At 53.4% G+C, this 19,225-nt stretch overlaps 7 protein-coding genes across 7 annotated transcripts; 1 reads left to right on the plus strand and 6 right to left on the minus strand.

The window, feature by feature from the left end:
* Window positions 1-284: 284 nt before the first annotated feature.
* BDZ99DRAFT_446518 (WSC domain-containing protein) lies at window positions 285-2,212 on the minus strand. Its single transcript, XM_033717976.1, has 2 exons — window positions 1,839-2,212; window positions 285-1,786 (listed from the first exon to the last, which is right to left on the minus strand). Exons 1-2 carry the CDS (start codon window positions 2,195-2,197, stop codon window positions 643-645), a joined length of 1,503 nt encoding a protein of 500 aa, XP_033574669.1. The 5' UTR covers window positions 2,198-2,212; the 3' UTR covers window positions 285-642.
* Window positions 2,213-3,926: 1,714 nt separating this feature from the next.
* Window positions 3,927-5,985, minus strand: BDZ99DRAFT_509898 (MFS general substrate transporter; the record flags this gene model as incomplete). Its single annotated transcript, XM_033724432.1, has 8 exons — window positions 3,927-4,583; window positions 4,644-4,872; window positions 4,926-5,037; window positions 5,190-5,293; window positions 5,350-5,442; window positions 5,499-5,624; window positions 5,671-5,797; window positions 5,916-5,985. The coding sequence occupies 8 exons, from the start codon at window positions 5,983-5,985 to the stop codon at window positions 4,293-4,295; spliced, it is 1,152 nt and encodes a 383-aa protein (XP_033574670.1). The 3' UTR covers window positions 3,927-4,292.
* A 450-nt stretch (window positions 5,986-6,435) lies between these two features.
* On the minus strand, window positions 6,436-7,189 carry BDZ99DRAFT_63030 (uncharacterized protein). The gene has a single exon (XM_033728783.1). It carries the CDS (start codon window positions 6,957-6,959, stop codon window positions 6,468-6,470), a length of 492 nt encoding a protein of 163 aa, XP_033574671.1. The 5' UTR covers window positions 6,960-7,189; the 3' UTR covers window positions 6,436-6,467.
* Window positions 7,190-7,419: 230 nt separating this feature from the next.
* Window positions 7,420-8,199, minus strand: BDZ99DRAFT_392158 (uncharacterized protein; the record flags this gene model as incomplete). The annotated part of the gene is made up of 1 exon (XM_033715771.1): window positions 7,420-8,199. A coding segment is annotated over one exon (780 nt), but the record flags the coding sequence as incomplete, so codon positions are not given.
* Window positions 8,200-11,921: 3,722 nt separating this feature from the next.
* BDZ99DRAFT_63078 (Cullin-domain-containing protein) lies at window positions 11,922-14,996 on the minus strand. Its single transcript, XM_033728784.1, has 4 exons — window positions 14,725-14,996; window positions 14,201-14,584; window positions 12,266-14,142; window positions 11,922-12,201 (listed from the first exon to the last, which is right to left on the minus strand). Exons 1-4 carry the CDS (start codon window positions 14,767-14,769, stop codon window positions 12,027-12,029), a joined length of 2,481 nt encoding a protein of 826 aa, XP_033574673.1. The 5' UTR covers window positions 14,770-14,996; the 3' UTR covers window positions 11,922-12,026.
* A 112-nt stretch (window positions 14,997-15,108) lies between these two features.
* On the plus strand, window positions 15,109-16,218 carry BDZ99DRAFT_464623 (zf-DNL-domain-containing protein). The gene is made up of 2 exons (XM_033720367.1): window positions 15,109-15,566; window positions 15,663-16,218. Exons 1-2 carry the CDS (start codon window positions 15,150-15,152, stop codon window positions 15,816-15,818), a joined length of 573 nt encoding a protein of 190 aa, XP_033574674.1. The 5' UTR covers window positions 15,109-15,149; the 3' UTR covers window positions 15,819-16,218.
* Window positions 16,219-16,257: 39 nt separating this feature from the next.
* BDZ99DRAFT_420176 (uncharacterized protein) lies at window positions 16,258-19,081 on the minus strand (the record flags this gene model as incomplete). The annotated part of the gene is made up of 6 exons (XM_033716913.1): window positions 16,258-16,632; window positions 16,683-17,098; window positions 17,159-17,330; window positions 17,385-17,765; window positions 17,872-18,858; window positions 18,940-19,081. 6 exons carry the CDS (start codon window positions 19,079-19,081, stop codon window positions 16,346-16,348), a joined length of 2,385 nt encoding a protein of 794 aa, XP_033574675.1. The 3' UTR covers window positions 16,258-16,345.
* Window positions 19,082-19,225: the final 144 nt, after the last annotated feature.

A 19,225-nucleotide genomic window follows, 5' to 3' on the forward strand; every position in this document is an offset into this window, starting at 1 on the left:
TTAGTTGCAGAAAATCACAGATGTAACCGCGTGGAAGAGATTTTGTTAGATGCCTACTATCCGCCCCACGGACTCTAGGGCGAACGCCCTAGATCCCCGGTGGCCATCTCTAGTTAGATCACGTGGTTGGATATCACGAAGCCTCATAATTCGACAAGTCTCACTCCACTGAGTCTAGCGCGCGTTCCCATCAGCATCTTAACGCTACGTTCTCAGTATCAACAACTCATCGCGCTTCTTCAGCGATGTCACTAATCTCACCCGCAAAGCATACTCCATACAAATCCCATAGTCATCCAATTCATTTCTATCCAAGTTTCAAGTTTTCCTACTCCATTTCATGATCATACTCATACACCAAAAGCTCCAAAACCCCCAGTCCAGATCCTGTGCCCCGTTTTGATAACCCCTCTATACACCTTTCTCCAATAAGAATGAGCGAGCGACGAAGAAGAAAAAGACAGGCGTAGCCAGTCCTGCTGCAAAAGTGGGTATTTACAAAATAGAAGGAGAAGAAGGAAGCAAGGCCAGCACACACTGTCAAAGCGAATGTAATCGGTTCCTCCACGCACACGCACCAACGAAACACCTGATCCCGAAAGTGAAGATACCTGCGCGATGCGAGAAGGATATCGAGAGCATCTACGACGCAGCCTCAATCAGCCTCCCCACCAACCTCCTCGCATGATGCGCATGGACCGCCGCAAGACGCTGACTCCGCTTCTTCACAGCATTCGAGCACGCGCCGCCCGCGCACGTCTGGTACAGGCTTATCGCAGCAGCACCACCGCAGATTTCGCCCGCGTTGCCGTTGCACTTCATGAGGCAGTTCCCCGACACGCCCGTCTGGGGCGCGCGGTCAGCCGCAATGCTGTTCCCGCAATAGCACTCGCCCGAATACTCGAGGCCCGCGTACTTCGTACCCTTGCCCTTGCAGAAATCGACGCATGTCTCGACGGTCATCTTAGGCCCGGAGGTCTGGGGCCCGTTGAGCGTGCGGCTGCCGGCGTTGTCGGTGCCGCAGCCGATGTACTTCCAGCCCTTGGACTTGGTGAGATCCGGGACGCCGAGGGAGGCGTCGGAGACCTTTGCGATTTTAGCGGCAGGGCAGTTCTCGACTTTGGTGGCGTAGGCGGGCCCCGAGGTGAGGGGGTTGCAGCCGGGCAGCTTCTCGAGGATACCTGAGACGGGCTCGGCGATCATGTTGGGGAGCTTGCAGGATTGCGTCTCGCCCTGGGTGCGCTTGGTGAAGACCTTGTCCTCGCAGTCGGTGACGCCGTCGACGCACGTGTCGATGCCCTTCTGCAGGGTGGGGATGTCCCAGCCGTTGACGAAGTCGCCGTGGAAGCCGTAACCCGTCTCGTCGCCGTTGGAGAAGACAAAGGGCTGCGTGTCCGAGTACCAGTCGTTGGCGAAGGCGTTCGTGTTGTACGTGACTTCGTAAAACAGCGTCATCATGTGCACGGGGTGGGTACTGGGGCAGCGTCCGCCGTCGTAGTTGCTGTTGGGGGACTTGGTCGGGTAGGACATATGGGACTTGTGGTCGGCCGAGTCGAGGTTCTTGCCGTCCCAGCAGGAGGGCATGACGATCTGCGTGCGGATGCTGTCGCACTTGCGCTTGGGCAGGGCCTGGTCGACGAAGGGCCCGCCCGCGACGTTGCATTGGTGCTGCACGGCCATGTCTGCGAAGTCGGTCGATGAGGCGCGGCGAAGGGTGTCGCCGGCGAGCATGCGGAATCCCTTCGGGAAGGGGTGAAGCTTGTCGTTGTCAGGACCTTTGCGGTTTCTGAATAGTGTTAGCTAACTTCCCTACTTGATGAGGGGTAGGGTGCACTCACAGATAGTAGATAGCCATCCCCCCCATGTCCCCGTACTGGTTGTCACCATTGATGGGTACAGGGATGAAGCTACCATTCTTGGCATGGTAGTACATCTTGGGGGTCCAGTAGTTGCTCAGGTCCTCCTTAATGTAGCAGGTTGAGCAGGTGGAGGCGCGGGCCTTGTCGTAGTCCATGCTGAAGTTGAAACCATTGCCACCAACGATAGCATGAACGTGTCCAGCAACAACGCCCGGGTTCACAATGGGGTCGGCACGCTCATCAAAGAGGCGCGAGAAGCATTGCACAACGAAGGTGCTGCTAGCGGGGGTGAGGAGTGTAGAGATGAGGGGGAGAAGGATATGAGACTTGAGAAGCATGATGATGATATGGGGGTGAGAGTCTAAAAGTGGGAATCGTGGTGTTTTTCAATTGGTATCGTGGAGTCGTTGGCAGACGTATGTTGCACAGCAAGCTGTTGATGTTTTGATATTGTTGCAATGAGCGTGGTTACTGGCAGAGAGTGACGGCGCAAAGATGGTTCAGAAGGAATGGCACAGGTATCAAACCTGGAATGAAAGCAAAAGAAATAGAGACAGTGAAGCAGTCGACTGGGACGCTGGTGGGAGTGGTGAAGGGGAGAGTGGCCAGGGGAGCATCCTCATTCTTGTACTCACCGGGGGCATGATCTGTGCCTCGCTCATGCAGCCCAGCAGCCTTCACTCTGGCCAGCCCTCGCAGACCCCTTCCATTTCCCCTCGCAGACTCGCAGCAGGACGGCACTCAGTTGGCTCCCCCTGCGGCATGCCGACGGTGGCCCGACAGCTTCTCGGCGAGCAGCGCCCAGGGGAGGCGGGTTCCTGCAGAAGGGCAGAAATATGCTTCACCCGCAGCGAAACAGAAACGCCGGAGGCTGCGGCAGCCAGTCAGCACTCAGGCAGAACCAGAAATATCGCACCTCGGCGCCCCACCCCAGCGATGCGCGCGGGGGCATGCACGCCGTTGGTGTTGCCGTGGCGGCCCTGGTGGGAGTTTCGAAACGTGCGTGGCGTTGAGGCAGCTTTTTCCACTCTGCTTTGGCGAGCGCTTTCCATGCGCGCGGTCTCATTCCATTAACCCCCCCCCCCCAAGACACCATCCCTCAGCCATCGCCAGCGTGCACGCCGGGTCCTCGCCTGTCCGCGCCTCTCAGATACGCCGATACGCAGATAAGGGCGCGCAGGGCTGACTCTCACTGGGCCTGTTTTGGATTCTCTGCCCTCGCTCTGCCCTGCGCGCTGCTGTTATATCTCGAAGCTGAGTCGCACTGCAGCCAGCCTGCACAACAGGACGCCGTTCATATCGGGACCTGCAGCGAGAGTCAGCGCCTCGCCGCCCCGCCAGCATTCTCTCCCGATGCTTTTCCAGCCCATCCAGCCCGACCTTCTGCTTTAGGCGCCCCTCCTTCCATGCAGCAGCAGCCGGCCATGGCTTCTACGGCTTCCTTGCTTCTCGGCAGAGAGGCAAAGCTTAGTACGTAGGGTGTTTACCCGCGTCGGTATCTGACACAGGGGAGGCACCCTCCTGCGCTTAGACGGTGGGTTCGACTCGGGAACTACCGTAATTCTACCAGATTCCTGTCTGGCCCTATTCCAACGTGCGTGTCTTCGGTATCGCTGTTGGAGCCACTATCACAGTGCCACATGCGGGTTGGTCCAGATGGCTCAGACAAGGCCGGCCTAGACGTCACTGCCATCTGCACTGTGGCGCGCGGCTCCTTCAGGTCTCACCCACAACATCACAGTACATTCCAAGGGCGACAACAAGCAGATGAGTGCTACTGATTGAAACAGGACTTCGTGACAAGTCGTTTGTTGGCATAGAGGCTCGATTAGAATGTCGCTATGTGATCCACCCATTAATAGCGGGAGCGCCCTGTGCTACGCGGAGTAGAACGATACTAGACGATAAACCAGGTGAACCATGCAACACTTCGCAAATTCAACTCCCATTTTGCAGTAGCCGAGCGAAGCATAGACCGTGGAATTCGAATTTAGCACGTTCTCATATATCAAATCTTATTCCGTCAAGCGCCGAAAAGGATGCAAGTGGAGAAGAAACAAAATCGCGGCTGTCACGATGTTGCAGTAGAGCAGCAGAAACCACCGTCGAGGACCCCTGGGCTATGCAGCTAGGCACCAAAAGGCTCGCGATCTGCAGGCCGGGTGTTTGATAACGCTGCGAAAGTCTCCAAATCGCACCACCGGTCCAAAGGATGGGTACTAAAAGAAATTTCTCATACTCAAGCGTCCTGCATGACATACTCTGGGCTCTACACTTTACCTCTGCCAAGAGTTGCCGCAACGGGAGGTATATCAGGCCAGCAATGGGTCGATAATCGGACCGTCTTGTCGATTGCGACTTCGTAAACCCTAATCTCTATATCCCTCATCTCCTGTATCACAGCTTTCTCCAATTCTTCATTCTAGCACCACATCACAAAATATACCTGAACCTCTTCGGCAGCCCCTCTTCCTGCTCCTTCGCCGCCAGCTTCTTATTCTCCCGCCCCAGCACACACCTGATAACCATAGCCATGCCCGCACACAAGAAGCACACGCACGCCAGCCCCACACCCGCGGGCACATACTGCGGCCCATTACTCGGCGGGTACATATAACTCCCGTAAATTCCCGCCGCATTGCCAAACATGCCGCACGTGGCGACTACGACCGCGCGCTTGCCCAGCGGCCGCGGGAACAACGACGTGATCCACGCCAGGATCATCTAGAACGGCGGCAGGATGCCTAGCGGCATGAGGTACATGGCGAACCTGCGGGGGCCGACGCCGTGGGTGGTGACGACGAGGATGTTGCCGATGGCGCCAACGGCCATGCAGCACGCGATGTGGATGCTGCGCTCGCTGGTTGCGGAGCTGTGGTAGGCGACGAGAAGGGTCGCGATGAGGGTGGCGAACCAGACGGAGACGGTTAGCAAGAAAGTAGTGGTGCTGTTGTAGCCTAAGGACTTTACGATGGTTGGGAAGAAGTAGGTGAAGGACTGTGCGAGGAGATTGCTGATGGCCTGTTAGGTCAGCTGAGAAGGAGCGCGAAGGGGATGCCGACGTACTAGTGGTGCATGATCATGAAGAGGTAGAGTCGGTAATCAGAGTACGCGAGCTTCAATGCTTGCTTCCAGGTGATGGCATCGCGGTCGTCCTGCTCGCCTTGCACGTCCTGCGCTAGCCGCCATTACGCAAAGTGCTTCTCTTCTGTCCACAGGCAGCGCGTCGTGTTTGGGTAGTCTGGCATGAAAAAGCTAGGGTTTCATCAGCTCACATCATCGACCGCCGTCTCCCGGAAAGGCGAACTTACACGGCTATCATCGCGATACCGCATGTAGCAGTTCCTTCGATGATGAACAACCACCGCCATTCCGCAATCCCATGCGCTGGATTCAGATTCGCCAGGATACTGGCTGCGATCAGTCTCCCAAACCTGATAGCATTTAGCACCCCTCTCCAACTAGTGCAGAAATGCCGTCGAATACTCACATATTCGCCAGCGCGACTCCAGTGTAAAAAATGGCAAGCCGATGAGCAAGCTCGTGTGCACGATACCAACTCGACATGAGAAATATACACCACCTGTGCCCCATTCATTAGCCCCTCCCCCATACTCATAAATAGGATCTCACACTCACGAGAAGAAAGGCGCCTCCGCCGCCCCCAGAAACAATGGACACATCAGTTCCCCAACATACGAGTGCGTCGCCGCCTGGCACGCGCTGATCATACCCCAGATGGCCATCATGCCGCAGAGACACAGGCTCGGCCGTACTTTTCGTGAGCAGCAGATTGAACGGGAGTTAGAACAGGATGTAGCCAATGAATAGAATCGAGATAATGGTGTTGAAGTCTGTGCCTTTGAGGTGGAGATCCGCTTCTAGCGAGCCCAGGTGGGCTTTCGCGAGGGCGTTGCGGTCGAGGAAGTTTGTTAGATCTAGTCGGGAGGGTTCAGCGAGCTTATAACAGGCACACACGCTTCTTTCTTCTTTTCTTCTTCGGGACGAGTGGTGTAAACTGAGGGAAGGGGGGGGGAAAGGGGTAGCCTACCCTACACATCAACACAACCCACGGCAACAAATGCCCATCAATCTTCCACAGCAACTGCTTTCGTCCTGAACGCATGCCACTCGGCATCCCGCTGCGCGAAGTCGGCCCGCGTACGCCTGCAACTCGTCGTCCGCGCTCTGCGAAGCGCCGGCGGCGCCGACGGCTGGCTTGAGCTCGTACGCCTCGATCGGGTTGTCGAGGGAAGGTGCGTTTGATATCCATATCCGCGTCCCAATTTGAAAAAAAAAAAAAAAAAGGAAAATTTGGACCCCAAACAAAACAATCCAGGAACCAAGGTAAAGGAAAAGGATCTCGAAAACACGGGGTCCCCAGACTACTTAAGCTTTTTCGGACAAGGACCCGCGGATCCAGTCCCATGGGGTAGGAGAGGTGACGCATTGAGGGGTGTGAGGGAGGCTAAGAGGTGCGCCGATCTAGGCCGGCGGGGAGAAGGCCGAGCGGGGTGTGTGGGGAGGGATGGGGTGGGGACGGGCTGTCTTAACTGGTATGGGGAGTTGGGGATGGGGTAAGTAGAGGGATGAATCGGTGTGTTGGTGTTATGAACATGTCGGTGTTGTTAGTGGGACGGAGGGAGAGGGGTTGGAATCGGATGTGAGATGTTTTTTAGTGGGGAGTAAGTATGGCGAGTCTTTACGAAGATGGAAAGGATTGAGAGGATACTCAGAGGAGGTCTTTTCAAGTAGTTGAGTGATAAAGTAACTATGTGATGTGTGCATAACTAGAATAGTATGGAGATATCCTACTGTACCGCTGTTTGTTTTAATGTCGACCACTGGACGGTCAAACGGGTTTCCAAGTTCGCGCCAAAACAAATTGAAACAGCAATTGAGCTTCCGGGACACTGAAAACTTAAAACGTAATAGTAGATGTGTTGCAGAGCAGGGCTTCATGTTTCTACAAGCCGGGTTTGGCTGCTCGGTTTCGCATCGCAACGCAGTCAATTGTTCGTATGAGCATGCGTTATCCTCGATTGCAGTGGTATCACTACTACATTCTTTTCTTTTGGAGTGATCTTCATGGGATTTCATCACGCAAGTGGAAATAGGAGCCTCTATATTTCAAGACATCGCCAGATAGTATGTCTTGGCCGCCGCAGGAACAGCGTGGACGAGAGAGGACGGTGGCAGATGTCACGTGACACGCTTGATCTTCGCCGATCCGATCTGCCAGAACCAAAAAAATTTCAAATTACCATGAGTTACCGGTCTTCCACAGATTCTTTCTCTCTTATCGTAACACAATCACAAGATATGAGGAGGTATGTTCATGATGTTTGTTCTCGTAGCTCTTTTATGATGCCTCTACATACGCATGCATCTCGTATTCACCCACACTCGACCACACCCATCAACAACCCTAAATATAGTACAAAGAAGTGTTCAGAAGGTTCCAAGATCCCTAACCCCTTTTAACCGACCCCAAGTTCCGAAACGCTAACCATTTGACACAAGAACCCTCAGGAAGAATTGATTACGCACCCACTTGAACTTAAGCGGAGGCATACACCGAGCCAATAGTGCTGGGAGTGGTGCCGCTAACGAGCTTTCCATCAGCAACCATGTAGTAGCTGTACTTCTCAACGAAGGGCTGCTCGTCCAACCACGGCAGCACGGTCTTGAGGAAAGTGGCGACCTGGTCATCAGAGCCCGTGGCCGCGAACTCGGTGAGCCAGACAGGCTTGCCGCTCTGCGTGTGCGCCTCGGTGACGTGGTCCTTGAAGTACTGGATGTTGGTAGCCGAGTCATACCAATGGATGTTGACAACGTCATAGTCGCACTGGCCAGCGCATTCAATGTCCCACGCCTTGAGGTAGCCGAGACCATAGCCCTGGGTTGCATCGCCGTTGGTGACAGAGGGCGAGGCAACGCGTCCACCGGCGGCCTTGACGGGGTTCATGTACACGATGTGCTTGGCGGCGGCAACTTTGGGGGTGAGGTTGGCCTGGGCTGGGAGTTCGGGCTCGTTGAATGACATGAAGTTGGTGGAGCCGGACTTGAGCGCCGCCTTCCAGTTGGTTTCCCAGGTGCTGGTGAACTGGTCGCGGAGGTCGATCAGCATGGGGACGTACTCGAACTTGGAGTTGAGCCCTGAGGAGGTTTGAGCCCAGTTGTATGCCCAGGAGATGGTGTTATCGCCCTCGAAGCAGGTGGTGAGGGAGGCATCGTTGTATGCAAGACCACGCTTAGTGCCACCGGTGGAGGGGCTGGAGGTTGCGGACGGGGTGGCGGCAGAGGAGACAACCGCGGACGAGTAGACAGCAGCACTGGAAACGGCAGCAACCGAGGAAACGGCAACGGGCTTAGAAACAACAGCGGGCGAAGAGACGACAGCGGCAGAGCTCACAGGGACGTAGACGCTGGGGACTACGGCGGCGGTGCTAACTTCCTCAGCACTGGACGCCGGAGGAGTGTATGCCGGGGCGGTGTACGCTGGAGGGGTGTAGGCAGCGAAGGATGACCTAGAGCTGTGGACGTGGTTGTGACCATGGCTGTGGTAGGCTGCCTGTGAGGATGAAGAGGGAATCGCTTCAGCGGCAACAACGGACGAGCTGACAGCTTCATAACCGCCACCAGGAGTCACAGTCACGGTGACTGCGTTTGTGGCCGTGACGGTGATGGTCTGCGGCCCGCAGACGCCCTCAGTAGAGACGGCCTCGGCACCAACAGTTGCAGCCTCAGAGGTAACTGGGACTGCGCTCAGATAGACGGTGGAGACGACGGTCTCGGTAAGGTCGAGGGTCTGCGTAGTAGTCGAGGTGCCCGGGTAGATGGGGGAGCCGCTGCCAGTGGGAGCATATAGCCCAGTAGTATTCAATGCATAGGGGGCACCAGTGCCCGCTGCGTAGCCGGAAGGACGGTAGTGGAAGGGGACCGCAACGGCAGAGGAGACCAGGGACAGGAGTCCGAACTTGGTGAATGATGACATGGTGTAGGTTGGTATGTGGTTTTATATGGACGAGGGTTTGTAGTGGATAGTTTTGCGGTGAGTGTTTTGGACAGGGAGTTTGAGTGCGGCTGCTGGAGCGCAAAGAGTGAGGGAAGCCGACCAGGGCGTTGCGTGTTGTTGAAAAGAGAGTGATGCGCTTCAAAGGAAGGCGAGTGAATGGAACGAGCGAATGCTCAAGAGAATGACAGCAACAGCACCGTGGATGGAGAGAATGCGGGTGAGGAGAGAAGGAGGAAGTGTGACTGGGGCGGGCCTGATATCTATTGCGAGGGGGTGGACATAGCGCTGGCATGGGGGTGCGGTGGCCATGCCAGTAAGCAAACCAGCGTGCAGTCTTGTTCACAGCGTTTCCCTGGGGGCGGCCCGTTTCACCAGTGAGCCACGCAATCTTGGTCGTCCAGGGGGAGCTGATGGGGCCGGCCGCGCGTGGAAGCCGCCAATCCTTCGCGACTCACACGCAGCGTCTCGCTGCTGAACCCAGCACACGGCTGGCGAGAGGGCGAGAGCTACCCGCTTCGGCCAGGCGCTCCCGGTGTGGTCGCTGGCGCCGGGCGTGAAACGCTTGGTGGCCGAAGTGGGCGCGCGGTGGGCGGGCGAGGATCTGAGCAAAAGCTTGTCGCTGACAGCTGGCCAGGGGCAGCGACGCCGCCGTGTGAGACGCTCAGGAACCCGCAGCCTCCCGCACGAGGAGCCCTGAAAAGTGCCCAGGCACAGCAAAGAGACTGGCCGGGAGCACCATGGGTCGTGGCCCCCCCAGCACCAAGCCGGCACTCAACACCAGGCCAACCACGAGAGCGGCAGAAACCCACCCAGCCAAGATCACCAGCCGCTGTCGTTCTTGGGCAAACTCCCAGCAAAGATGGGCATGCCGCGCCCCGTCGCCTGTGCTCGATCTTGAACCAGGCGTGCCAGGACCTCGTCGCTTGTCAGAATCGTGACCCGGAGAGCCTCACCGTGACCGTGCGGTATCGATTCGTGGCTATCATTTCCGTGCAGGATGCTGGAGGATCCTCCCCATGGCTTGGTTGCAATCGCCACACTGTATCATGTCCTCGCGAAGCACACCGCGAACTAAAAGCAGTCGCATCCTGGCCTTCACAGGGTCGCTGTCAGATTGTGGTGTTGCAGTCAGACGGCACAGCAAACTGTGTTGCGGCGAAGAATCATGGTCGCGGAGCCGGCTTACGACTCCTCCAAAAGCATGACCTGTGGGGATGCTGTCAGTGGCGTCGACGGCTCTTTTCAGCCCCTGTGGTCGGGACCTCGGGACCGGATTGAGACTGCACCACCGAGGAGGCCTGGTGAGCCTCAAGGGTATCTGATGCTGGAGGTCCAGCGAGGAGGAAGGATGCACCGGGAATTGCTTCAGCCTCATCAGCGAGGGCTCAGGGACGAATACGAGGCGTGCGAGGGTACATGTATTCATTGAACAGGAACACCAATGTCACGGGTTTCTGAATGCTGACGTCCCATCACAACCTCATCCTGCATCCGGCACCTGCTTCGCCTCTTCCAAGCACTTGGCTGCCATCTCTCCCTACGAAGTGTATGGGGAGTTTCTACCGATGCTGTCACACTCGAATGGCTCAACGTTATTCCCATGTACCACCTAGGTGTCTTGATCTTCATTGTCATTCATCTTCCGACCTTTCATCCTTCAACCCTTTGAAGCATTCATAGTGTGCCTTTAAGGATAAGCTCTTCCTGTTCTCCGTTTTTACCGCGCATCTTTTACCTGATGGTTAGTATGCAAATACATCGAATAATAGGCCGGTATACTCATCCCTCTATCACCGTCCTTGCATACTTCTCTCTCCCCACCCGCGCGGAACCAAAGCGCCTCGCCGCACCCCATCACACCCCCTACATCCCAAAAACCCACCCTCCCACCTGCATTCCACCCACTCCTTACCGCCACCCCACCCCACAGCGCAAAGAAAACTCAGCACAGAATCTACCCTGCCTGCGTGCCGCTTTCGCCTCAAACATGCATAACGAAATTACCCTTGCCCTCCTGCAGTAAGGCCCAAAAAAAAATGCGGCCCCACATTCCCCCTCTCATTGGCTGGCTACACGAAAACCGGGTACAAGTATAGCCAATGACATCCAAGTACTAAACATCAGCGCCGCGGTGTTTCAATTCGCGACTCCAGAAACTTGTGTGCGATGTTACATAGCTTTGGAAAACGTGTTATGCATGCCGTGCGATGGGGCGTTTTTGTGATGCGTGGCGCTGTTTCTCGAAACGCCCGGCGGCCTTGTTTGGGAGATGCGGGTGGTTCAAAACGGAACATGATTCACGGGTAGTTAAACTATGCAGCATGCTGTGAGTTTGAGTGGTGGGCCGATGGGATGTTTAGAAACTGCATACCCGAACACAAACGGTTGGATCTTCTTCTACAGGCGCTGGAATTGGGCGTTTGGAAGAGCTGTTTGGAAGGACTGGCTTATGCGCTGTCTGAAATGCCTCAATGCCATTGCCCAAACGCTATCTGAATAGCCTCAACGTGTGAAAGAAGACTGAGGCGTGATGCAAAGTCCATCAAGTCGTGAGTCTTAGGCTCCCATCTAAGCTGATGTTTTTCCATCGGGTTTGACGCCGTTTGGAGTGGCTTCAGCTCACCTAGGTACTGGTAATAAATCAGGGCGTGATACAAAGCCTACAACAGCGATAGGATGCTTTCCAATGATCACAAACACCGTCCTGCGCATTTCACACACAGACGCCCAGTCCATCGAATAGTAGTAGATTCTCTCCGCATAGGTTACTTTCATCACCCAGCTTCCCCCAAAAAAAGGCCTCCCTATCACCTACGCCTTTCATATACTCGTCTAGCGCTTTCAAGCGCCAGCCATCATACCCGAATAAGAGCATCTTCAGCGAGATGCTCACGCTCTTGTCCTAAAGCCCAGCCAAAAGAAGATTGCCCTGCAACATGACGCTTATAGCACCAAAGCCACTGAAAACTCCATCATATCTGACTCCTTATCGCTATCATGCATGTCATCAGAGAGCGCCATGTAGTGTGCCAAATTGCACCGGAGAGGCAGAAGCAGTGCCGATGAGACGATCGAAACCAAGACTCCGCAAGCCCTCGCTAGGCCGAAATTTTGATTATCGTGAGAAAGGAAAAGTAGGGCGTCGGCGATCACGCGAGGTATCGGTACGAGTCCACCTTCGCGCCTTCGATACGCTCGAGGTACTCGCGCTCAATCAAGCTCTCGATGCGCTTCTTGATCATAGTGACCTCGGGCTTGAACTGTGGGGCGAGCTGGTTGAGTGTCTCGGCGACGAGTTGCTGGTGCGAGAGTTCCTTGCGTTGTCTGTTGAGAGGTGTTAGTTGGTTCAGATTAGGAGAGAAGGGGATGCGAAATGAGTGGTACGTACTTCATGATCCTGACCACAGCCGCTTCAATGCAGAAGCCCCTAGAGTCATCGTTCTTCTTCTCAGTCTCCTTCCGCTCCCTGTCGCTCTCTACTTTGTTCCCGTTGGACACCACGCCCACTTTGATGCGATGGAACTTGCCCATGAAGCCCGCGTTGAAAGAGAAGCGGTCTGTGGGTTTGACATCCTTGCTCATAGGTTCCTTCACTAGGATCCGGGTTTTGGGAGCCACGGCTAGAGACTGGAGATTCCTGACGAGGTCGCTCACCGGGATGTTGGTTTGCGCCTGGATATCCTCGAATGTTAAGGACACATCCGCTGAGACTTCGTTGAATAGTAATAGGATGACCATGCCATATGTGGACACGTTAAGCTCATGTCGCCTCTCCTTCTGCGTGCCTTCTTTGCCGGGAACTTTGGGGAACACCGCTCGGACGTCTGCGGAGCCCATAGCAGCTAGCCAGGTAAGCTGTCTTCCGGAGTGCTTCTCGCCGTAGTATTTCTCGAAGCCTCGCTTTATGCGATCGATAGCCGGCGGGAAGATGCATTTCAATGTCTTCCCCTCTTCGTCACCAGAACCACCCATAGATTCTAATGGCCATGTCATGCTCGTCAGCACGTTGATAGCGAGCTCGATACGCTTGGGGTCGGCGTCACCAAGCTGTGCCACATGACCCTTGTACCCGGAGGTAAGCTCTTCGGATATGGTCATATCTTTGAACATTGCCTCTAACTTCATGGTGAAATTGTTCCCAAGCTCAATCTTCATCCTCGAGATCATCTGCTTCTCGACATCGTTACTGATCGACTTGTTCATGAGCAGTCGCCTACAGAGATGCTTCTTGTAGTATCGCTCAAACAGATCCTTATCCTGAACGTATCGTAGGAGGACAATGGCCTTCTCCAAAACCATGTCGATCTCGTTTTCGGTCTTGCCTCTGATGCCCTTCTTCATGTTTTCATCGATAAAAAGCGAGATATATTCGGAGCTTCGCGGGAAAGACGAAGCGTTGATAAAGTCGGCAAAACTCCTCGTTAGAGCTGTCTGGAGGGCATTATCAGAGTTGAATGCATTCTTCCAAATAAGGTCGAATTTGTCCTTCAGCTGTAGTACGTCCTCAACCCATTTAATTGCCGCAACGGTTTGTTGATTGAGACTCTTTTCTAAGGCCGGACCTTTGCCTTTGTCGGCACCTTCAGAGGGCGGTGGCGCTTGCGACGCAGCGATTGCTGCGTTGTTGACCTCTGTACCCATCTCCACTACGCGCTTCTGCATAGCTCTCATAAGCTCGGTCTTCTTAGGATCAACGCGTGCGTTGAGCTCGTAAACCAAGCTGAGCTCCTCCATACGGTCATTGTCGATCATGAACCGCACGCCGCTTTCCATCTCAATCAGCTCCCGGATGCGATTCTTGATCAGTTCATCTTCAACAACCTTCTCGATTTTGGGCGTTGTAGATTCCGCAAGCGTAGAGCGACACCGATCCTGCTCTTCAACAATTCTCCGCCGGGTGTGTCTGCAGTAGGCTCCGGCATCCGACTCCCGCAGCAACAGCTCCGACTCTGCCCTGTAGAAGTCCCGGCTCGTCTCTAGGAAGCTGCCTTCGAATGACGCGACGTACAATCTCGACTCGGCCGTGTCCATCTGGCCTTCGTAGAGCCCTTCTAGCATGTACACACAATCCTTGATCATGTGCTTGTCGATAACGTCACCGTCTCGTTCCATGCGGATCTGCTCCAAGATAACGTGATTCAGCAACTCCAGGACCGAAATACTGTCGCCGTCCTGGGAAAAAGCGTTGAGGATATCGTCGCGGAATAGAATCATGGCTGAATTGTAGATGGAGAGTCTATGGGTGTCTTGGCAGTAAACGCGATCCTGGTGAAAGGTCAGCCATAGAAACTTGCCGGCAATCGAAAGGACATTTGAGACGTGCCATATACATCAAGACATCCGCCAGCATGCCCATGCACACGTGATGGTCCATATAGGCGTCCTTGAGTCCCTTCATGAACTTCTCGCCTGCAAAGCGGCGTTCATTCGTGGTTGTGCCCCCAATTGCTTGCGAGCTGATCAACAGGTTCGGGGAGAGGAGGTCCTGTATGCGTAGCCGGACTTGCGTCGTGAGCCAGTCATGCTCGAAATCTCGAACTCGTTTGTACAAGTCTTCTCCCTTCTTCTTAAGCACGATCCGATACGCGTGTCGATATAGCTCCTCGTATGAAAGCTTCGAAGCGTTCTTTGTGTGAATCTCGTTGAACGCTGATGCAATAATCTTCCAGGTTTGCTCGAAATCGATCTCTTCGCCTCCATGGATACCCTTAGGAAACTTCATGTCAGCCGAAGGTAATAAAAGTATCCAGGCTGATGTAAAGCTAAATAGATAGAGGCTTAAGGGCAGCCTTGCGGTGAATGGCGGGGTGCGGGGACGACAATGTACGAATAGCGGAAGCAACTTACCCTCCGAGGCGGCCGGATCTTTGATCTTCCTCTGCCTGCGATCATAGCTGCAGTCAAGGGGTGTTAACGAGAATAGGCAGAAAGTGATGGTATATGAACGTCCCTGGGCGGCGAGGGCGAGGAAACGTTGGAAGCTACTCCGAACAGCGGGGGTGCCTAGAAGCTTCAAGCGGGCGAACGGCGGGGAAGAGATTCCATGATCTGGGGGCGTGAGCTACTGCAATATGGTGGAGAGCTAGTCGTTAGCAAAGGCTGTGGCCGTAGTGAAGGAGTGAAAGAGGGCTGACGATAAGTTTGGTGGTGATCTCCAAGGCCGCAGACGGCGACCTAGCGCGCCCGCATTCGTGGGGAGGCGATGACCAGGTGCTGAACTTTTGCAACCTCACTCGGAAACGTTCAAATCACCACAACTCCATATATCCACCATGAATTCATCAAGGAATGTTTTGCGCATGTTGGCTCAAAAAGGGGTGCCTCCGAATACCTGGACCCCTCGGTCAGAGCTCAGCACAGCGTCCAAACGGCTATTTCATCCGCCACGAACAGCCATCCCTCGAAGACCTCAGATACCAATCCTACCACAACGACCTATACTATCTAGAGCCCGATATGAATCAACCGCTACGCCCCCATCAGCGCAGCCACCTGCTGTCTCCCCCGGGAAGTCGCCCGAATCCCGGCTTGAGCGCGACAAAGTCCCTTCCTACGACATGACCTTCACCTGCAAGAAATGCGACACGCGCTCCTCGCACCGGATCTCAAAACAAGGCTACTTCCATGGCACTGTACTTGTTACATGCCCAGGTTGCAAGAATAGGCATTTGATCGCTGATCATCTGAAGGTGCACCGACTCTCCTTTCTGCCCCTAGATCTTCTTTCTGCCCCTAGATCTTCTTTCTGCCTTGATAGCTAGAGGACTGAGCCTGACTGTTAGCAGATATTCTCAGATAAATCCGTCACTATCGAAGATTTGATGCGAGAAAAAGGCCAGCTCGTGAGGCGTGGTTCCTTGACTGCGGAAGGCGACGTAGAGATGTGGCCCGACGAGACCACCACCCCTGAAAAATCTGCAAAAGAGGGCAAAACTGGATAAGAAGCAATGAGAAAATGAAAATTGACTGATTTGCCAACATGGAGTTGAGAAAGATTCAGAAGTAGGGATTATGCAATAGGGCAACGCAGAGTCTTCCATGGGCTACGGTCCTATGTAGGGCTGATGGAGAAGAACAATTGTACGATGTGTAAGATAGCCGGTGGGCATTGTAACAAAATCTGGGATTGTAATTGGCGTTTAGAGATGCTACAAAGCGACTTGAACAAGGCTCTCTATCCGAGATCGTTATATCTATATACCCACTACACACTATATTTATGAGACCATGAGTCTCTAAAGGCAGTCATAGGCTGTCGTATTCATGAACAACTAGATTTTTTCCTCGAAGCTTTTCAAATTTAGATTGCCAAATCTTCACAAAAATGGACAGTTAAGTGTGGCAATGACAACCGCGGAAGACGTCAATCATATATTGTGATGATCATACCAATGTATTGTTATTCAGTTTAATTTCTCATGTGGTTTCACCTCTCAAGTCGATCAACCACCTCTAACAATAGTATACATCAGCCCACGAACTTGCCTCCGCAATACACACAAACATCGCACGCCGAGAACAAGATTCGGGCTAGGGACATCTGCTTTGAGTTCCCGCTTACTGAAGCTGAGAGAACATCTGGTGCATCCGGCAGCTCTTGATCCCCTTCATCACCCCCGCCGAGCCCGTCCCGGTCTTGGCTAGCTTGGTCCTCCCGGGCGATATACTCCTCTTTCAAGTACTGCGCCCGGCAAATACCACAGAATTTCGAAATGTTGGGGCCCTGGATAGCCAAGAATGAGAGACTGCATCTCGCTGGAAATTAGATTAGCCCGAGGACGTAATAACGTGTACAGATAGCTTACTGAACTGATGCCCCTCTTTGCATCGTGCCCAGTCTAGACTCTCTAGCCTAATGGGACTGTCGCAAATCGTACAAGTTTCCGGTGCATCGAAATCTGGAGCATCAGAGGGTAGGAGCACTCCACCGCCAATCTCGTGTAGCTTGTCTAGAACGAGAGCGAAAGTCGCTAGCATTCGTTGACCTAATGGACTGTTGTCGCAAATGCTTATGGGGAGCTTGAGAACTGCTTCGGCGAGTACACGGGAGAGCTTCAAGTGTGGAAACTCTGTAGACTCATGTGGGGCGCAGACCCTAGATACTAGAATCTCGTGTCGGTCTTTGATGGTTTTGGGGTTGAAGAAGACATCTTGCCTCAGTCGTTCGATGAGTTCGGCAGTTGTTGGTACCTGAGCAGTCAAGCCCGAGTTATTATTAATACTAAGCGTGGTAGGTTAGTGACAGAGACTTAGTGCAGTGAGATTCATTGCGAGGACTTACTTGATCGAAGCGGTCGGGATAGATGCAACTACTTCTTGAGGCCTCGCAGCTCCGAAGGATTGCATCAATTGGTCTGATATATGTATGATTGCTACAGAAACTTGTTCGGGAGTCTCATTGTTGTATCCGAACCATCTATTGATACTAAAGCACGCTGCTTCGGAGCTTACACCTGCAGTCAGTCTCGTCAGTACTAGTTACAAAGTTTTACCGCGAATCCACTCACTCCCCAAAAAATCGCCCGATGCAATATTGAAATGACCATGGCTCCCTCTTGGATTGGAAATAGTTAATGTGCATGACTGCTCCGCCACCGTGAGATATTCCATCATATCACTCGGATGTCGCGTAGACAACGTAGCGAAGAGATCTCCAAGAGGTGAAAGTGCCAAACCCCAGACTTTAGTAAACGCATTCCCCGCAAGATCGTTGGCTGCACTGAAATATGCTTGGGTGTCCCTCTCTGTCTCTTGCCAAGATGGTAGAGGTAGTTTTGAGTCGTCCGCTATTGGAAGTCTCAAACCCACGGCTGGGACTTGCGTAGTCGACATGTAATAAGAGTAGTACATGTGAACTTCTTGAGGAGATTTGAACGTGAAAGTGACACCTAACGGAATTAGTCGTTGAAGCTCGATGTAGAGCAGGAAGAATGATCACCAGAGAGAACTAGAACATTGGATACAGGAAATGCATTTCATCTCGCAATGACTTACCGGAAATCGGATCCCAGTTCTGCTCGAGATGAGTGGAAGACATTTTGAAGTCTTGCGCTAGACAGTTTGATACGGTAAATGAAAACACCTCTAGTCTGGAGAATGCAACGAGGTACATGTGATGCTGATCGCATACCTTGGGGCACCAGCTTAACGGCCCCCCATAGCGAAGAGTGATATCGTGATACTTGGTTTCATTATCTACGACCAAAATATCCGGCCGAGTTTGACTATCATCTTCGATTCTCAGCACTATGTTCCTTGCGTAAAGCTTGTCGTTCGACGCATACGACAAGACGGAATCCAGACGGCCATCACCTCTGTGAGACCATGGGCTCCACGCAAGATGGGATACACATCGCTGCTGCTGAATAAAATCTTCGAAAACGGCTGTCGAATAGGGAACAGGTTCTGAGACACCGAGTGAGAAATGGCCGATCACTGTAGCTTTCCATCCTTGATCTGATGAGACTGAGGTATACGGTGATTCGACGGATACAAAGAGAACTTGGTTATCATCGTTGGACATGGCCAGTATGTAGGGGCCCCAGTGTAATCTAGACCCGATATTACTCGAAAGACCTCTATCAGGGTTCGTGGAACACCAGGTAAACGACCGAAGGCGCATACGAAGCCTGCGCTTGTCCATACGCTCTTCTTCGTTATCATACGTCTCGTTGCGGTCGAAATTTCCCAGGTATGGCTCTATGCAATCGTTGACGATGAGACGGCGTTCCCAGCTGGCGGGAACTTTTGGACTGCTTTCGGGAGCCCATAATGACAAGACAAGATTAGATGTGAGTACCGCGAGAGCCGATCTTCGATGTTTTGAAATACCAGGTGGTGACCACTCAAGCGAAACTACAGCACTCGCGGATATCTCTTCTCCGACAGAGAAAGTTCCAAAGGGAGCTGGGTATTTCAATGGCAGTTCAGTTGAAGTCCAGAGACTTGTAGCGAGATTTACGATGTGCCATGGACTTGCTGCTGGTTGACGTGAATTCTGGTCTATGTCTCCACTAGGTTCGAGGTTTGGTATCTATGTTTAGTTCTTAGTCTCTTATGAACGTTGTTGTTGAAATATTTTGAAGCTTAGACTTACCAGCAGCTGGACCATCTCGTTAACCGCGATAGCCAATTCACAGTCTTGAGACCATGCAAGGCCGCCCAGCGGCGAAGGCCAAAAGCGAAGCTCCGTCGTCCAAGACATGATGTCAGCCGCGTTTCATAGGTTTCATCGTTACTTCTTTGTCTTGTGGAAAGAATTGTGGTGAGGTGCAGAGGAAATGTTGAAGTGGTGCCCAATTCGTTAAAATGCTTTAACGCTAATCCAAATTAGGAATCGAGGCAAAAC

The sequence above is a fragment of the Mytilinidion resinicola genome (assembly GCF_010093595.1).
Source record: "Mytilinidion resinicola strain CBS 304.34 unplaced genomic scaffold BDZ99scaffold_13, whole genome shotgun sequence".
Taxonomy (NCBI): Eukaryota; Fungi; Ascomycota; class Dothideomycetes; order Mytilinidiales; family Mytilinidiaceae; genus Mytilinidion; species Mytilinidion resinicola.

Bases quoted from the DNA above. Each gene is read 5' to 3' on its own strand.
- BDZ99DRAFT_446518 (XM_033717976.1), bottom strand. From the start codon at position 2,197: ATGCTTCTCAAGTCTCATATCCTTCTCCCCCTCATCTCTACACTCCTC. The intron at 1,787-1,838 runs GTGAGTGCACCC...AACACTATTCAG, and splicing joins GGGATGGCTATCTACTATCT to AAACCGCAAAGGTCCTGACA.
- BDZ99DRAFT_63030 (XM_033728783.1), bottom strand. From the start codon at position 6,959: ATGAAATCCCATGAAGATCACTCCAAAAGAAAAGAATGTAGTAGTGAT.
- BDZ99DRAFT_63078 (XM_033728784.1), bottom strand. From the start codon at position 14,769: ATGATCGCAGGCAGAGGAAGATCAAAGATCCGGCCGCCTCGGAGG. The intron at 14,143-14,200 runs GCACGTCTCAAA...ACCTTTCACCAG, and splicing joins CGGATGTCTTGATGTATATG to GATCGCGTTTACTGCCAAGA. The intron at 12,202-12,265 runs GTACGTACCACT...ACCTCTCAACAG, and splicing joins GCTGTGGTCAGGATCATGAA to ACAACGCAAGGAACTCTCGC.
- BDZ99DRAFT_464623 (XM_033720367.1), top strand. From the start codon at position 15,150: ATGAATTCATCAAGGAATGTTTTGCGCATGTTGGCTCAAAAAGGGGTG. The intron at 15,567-15,662 runs GTGCACCGACTC...GACTGTTAGCAG, and splicing joins TGATCGCTGATCATCTGAAG to ATATTCTCAGATAAATCCGT.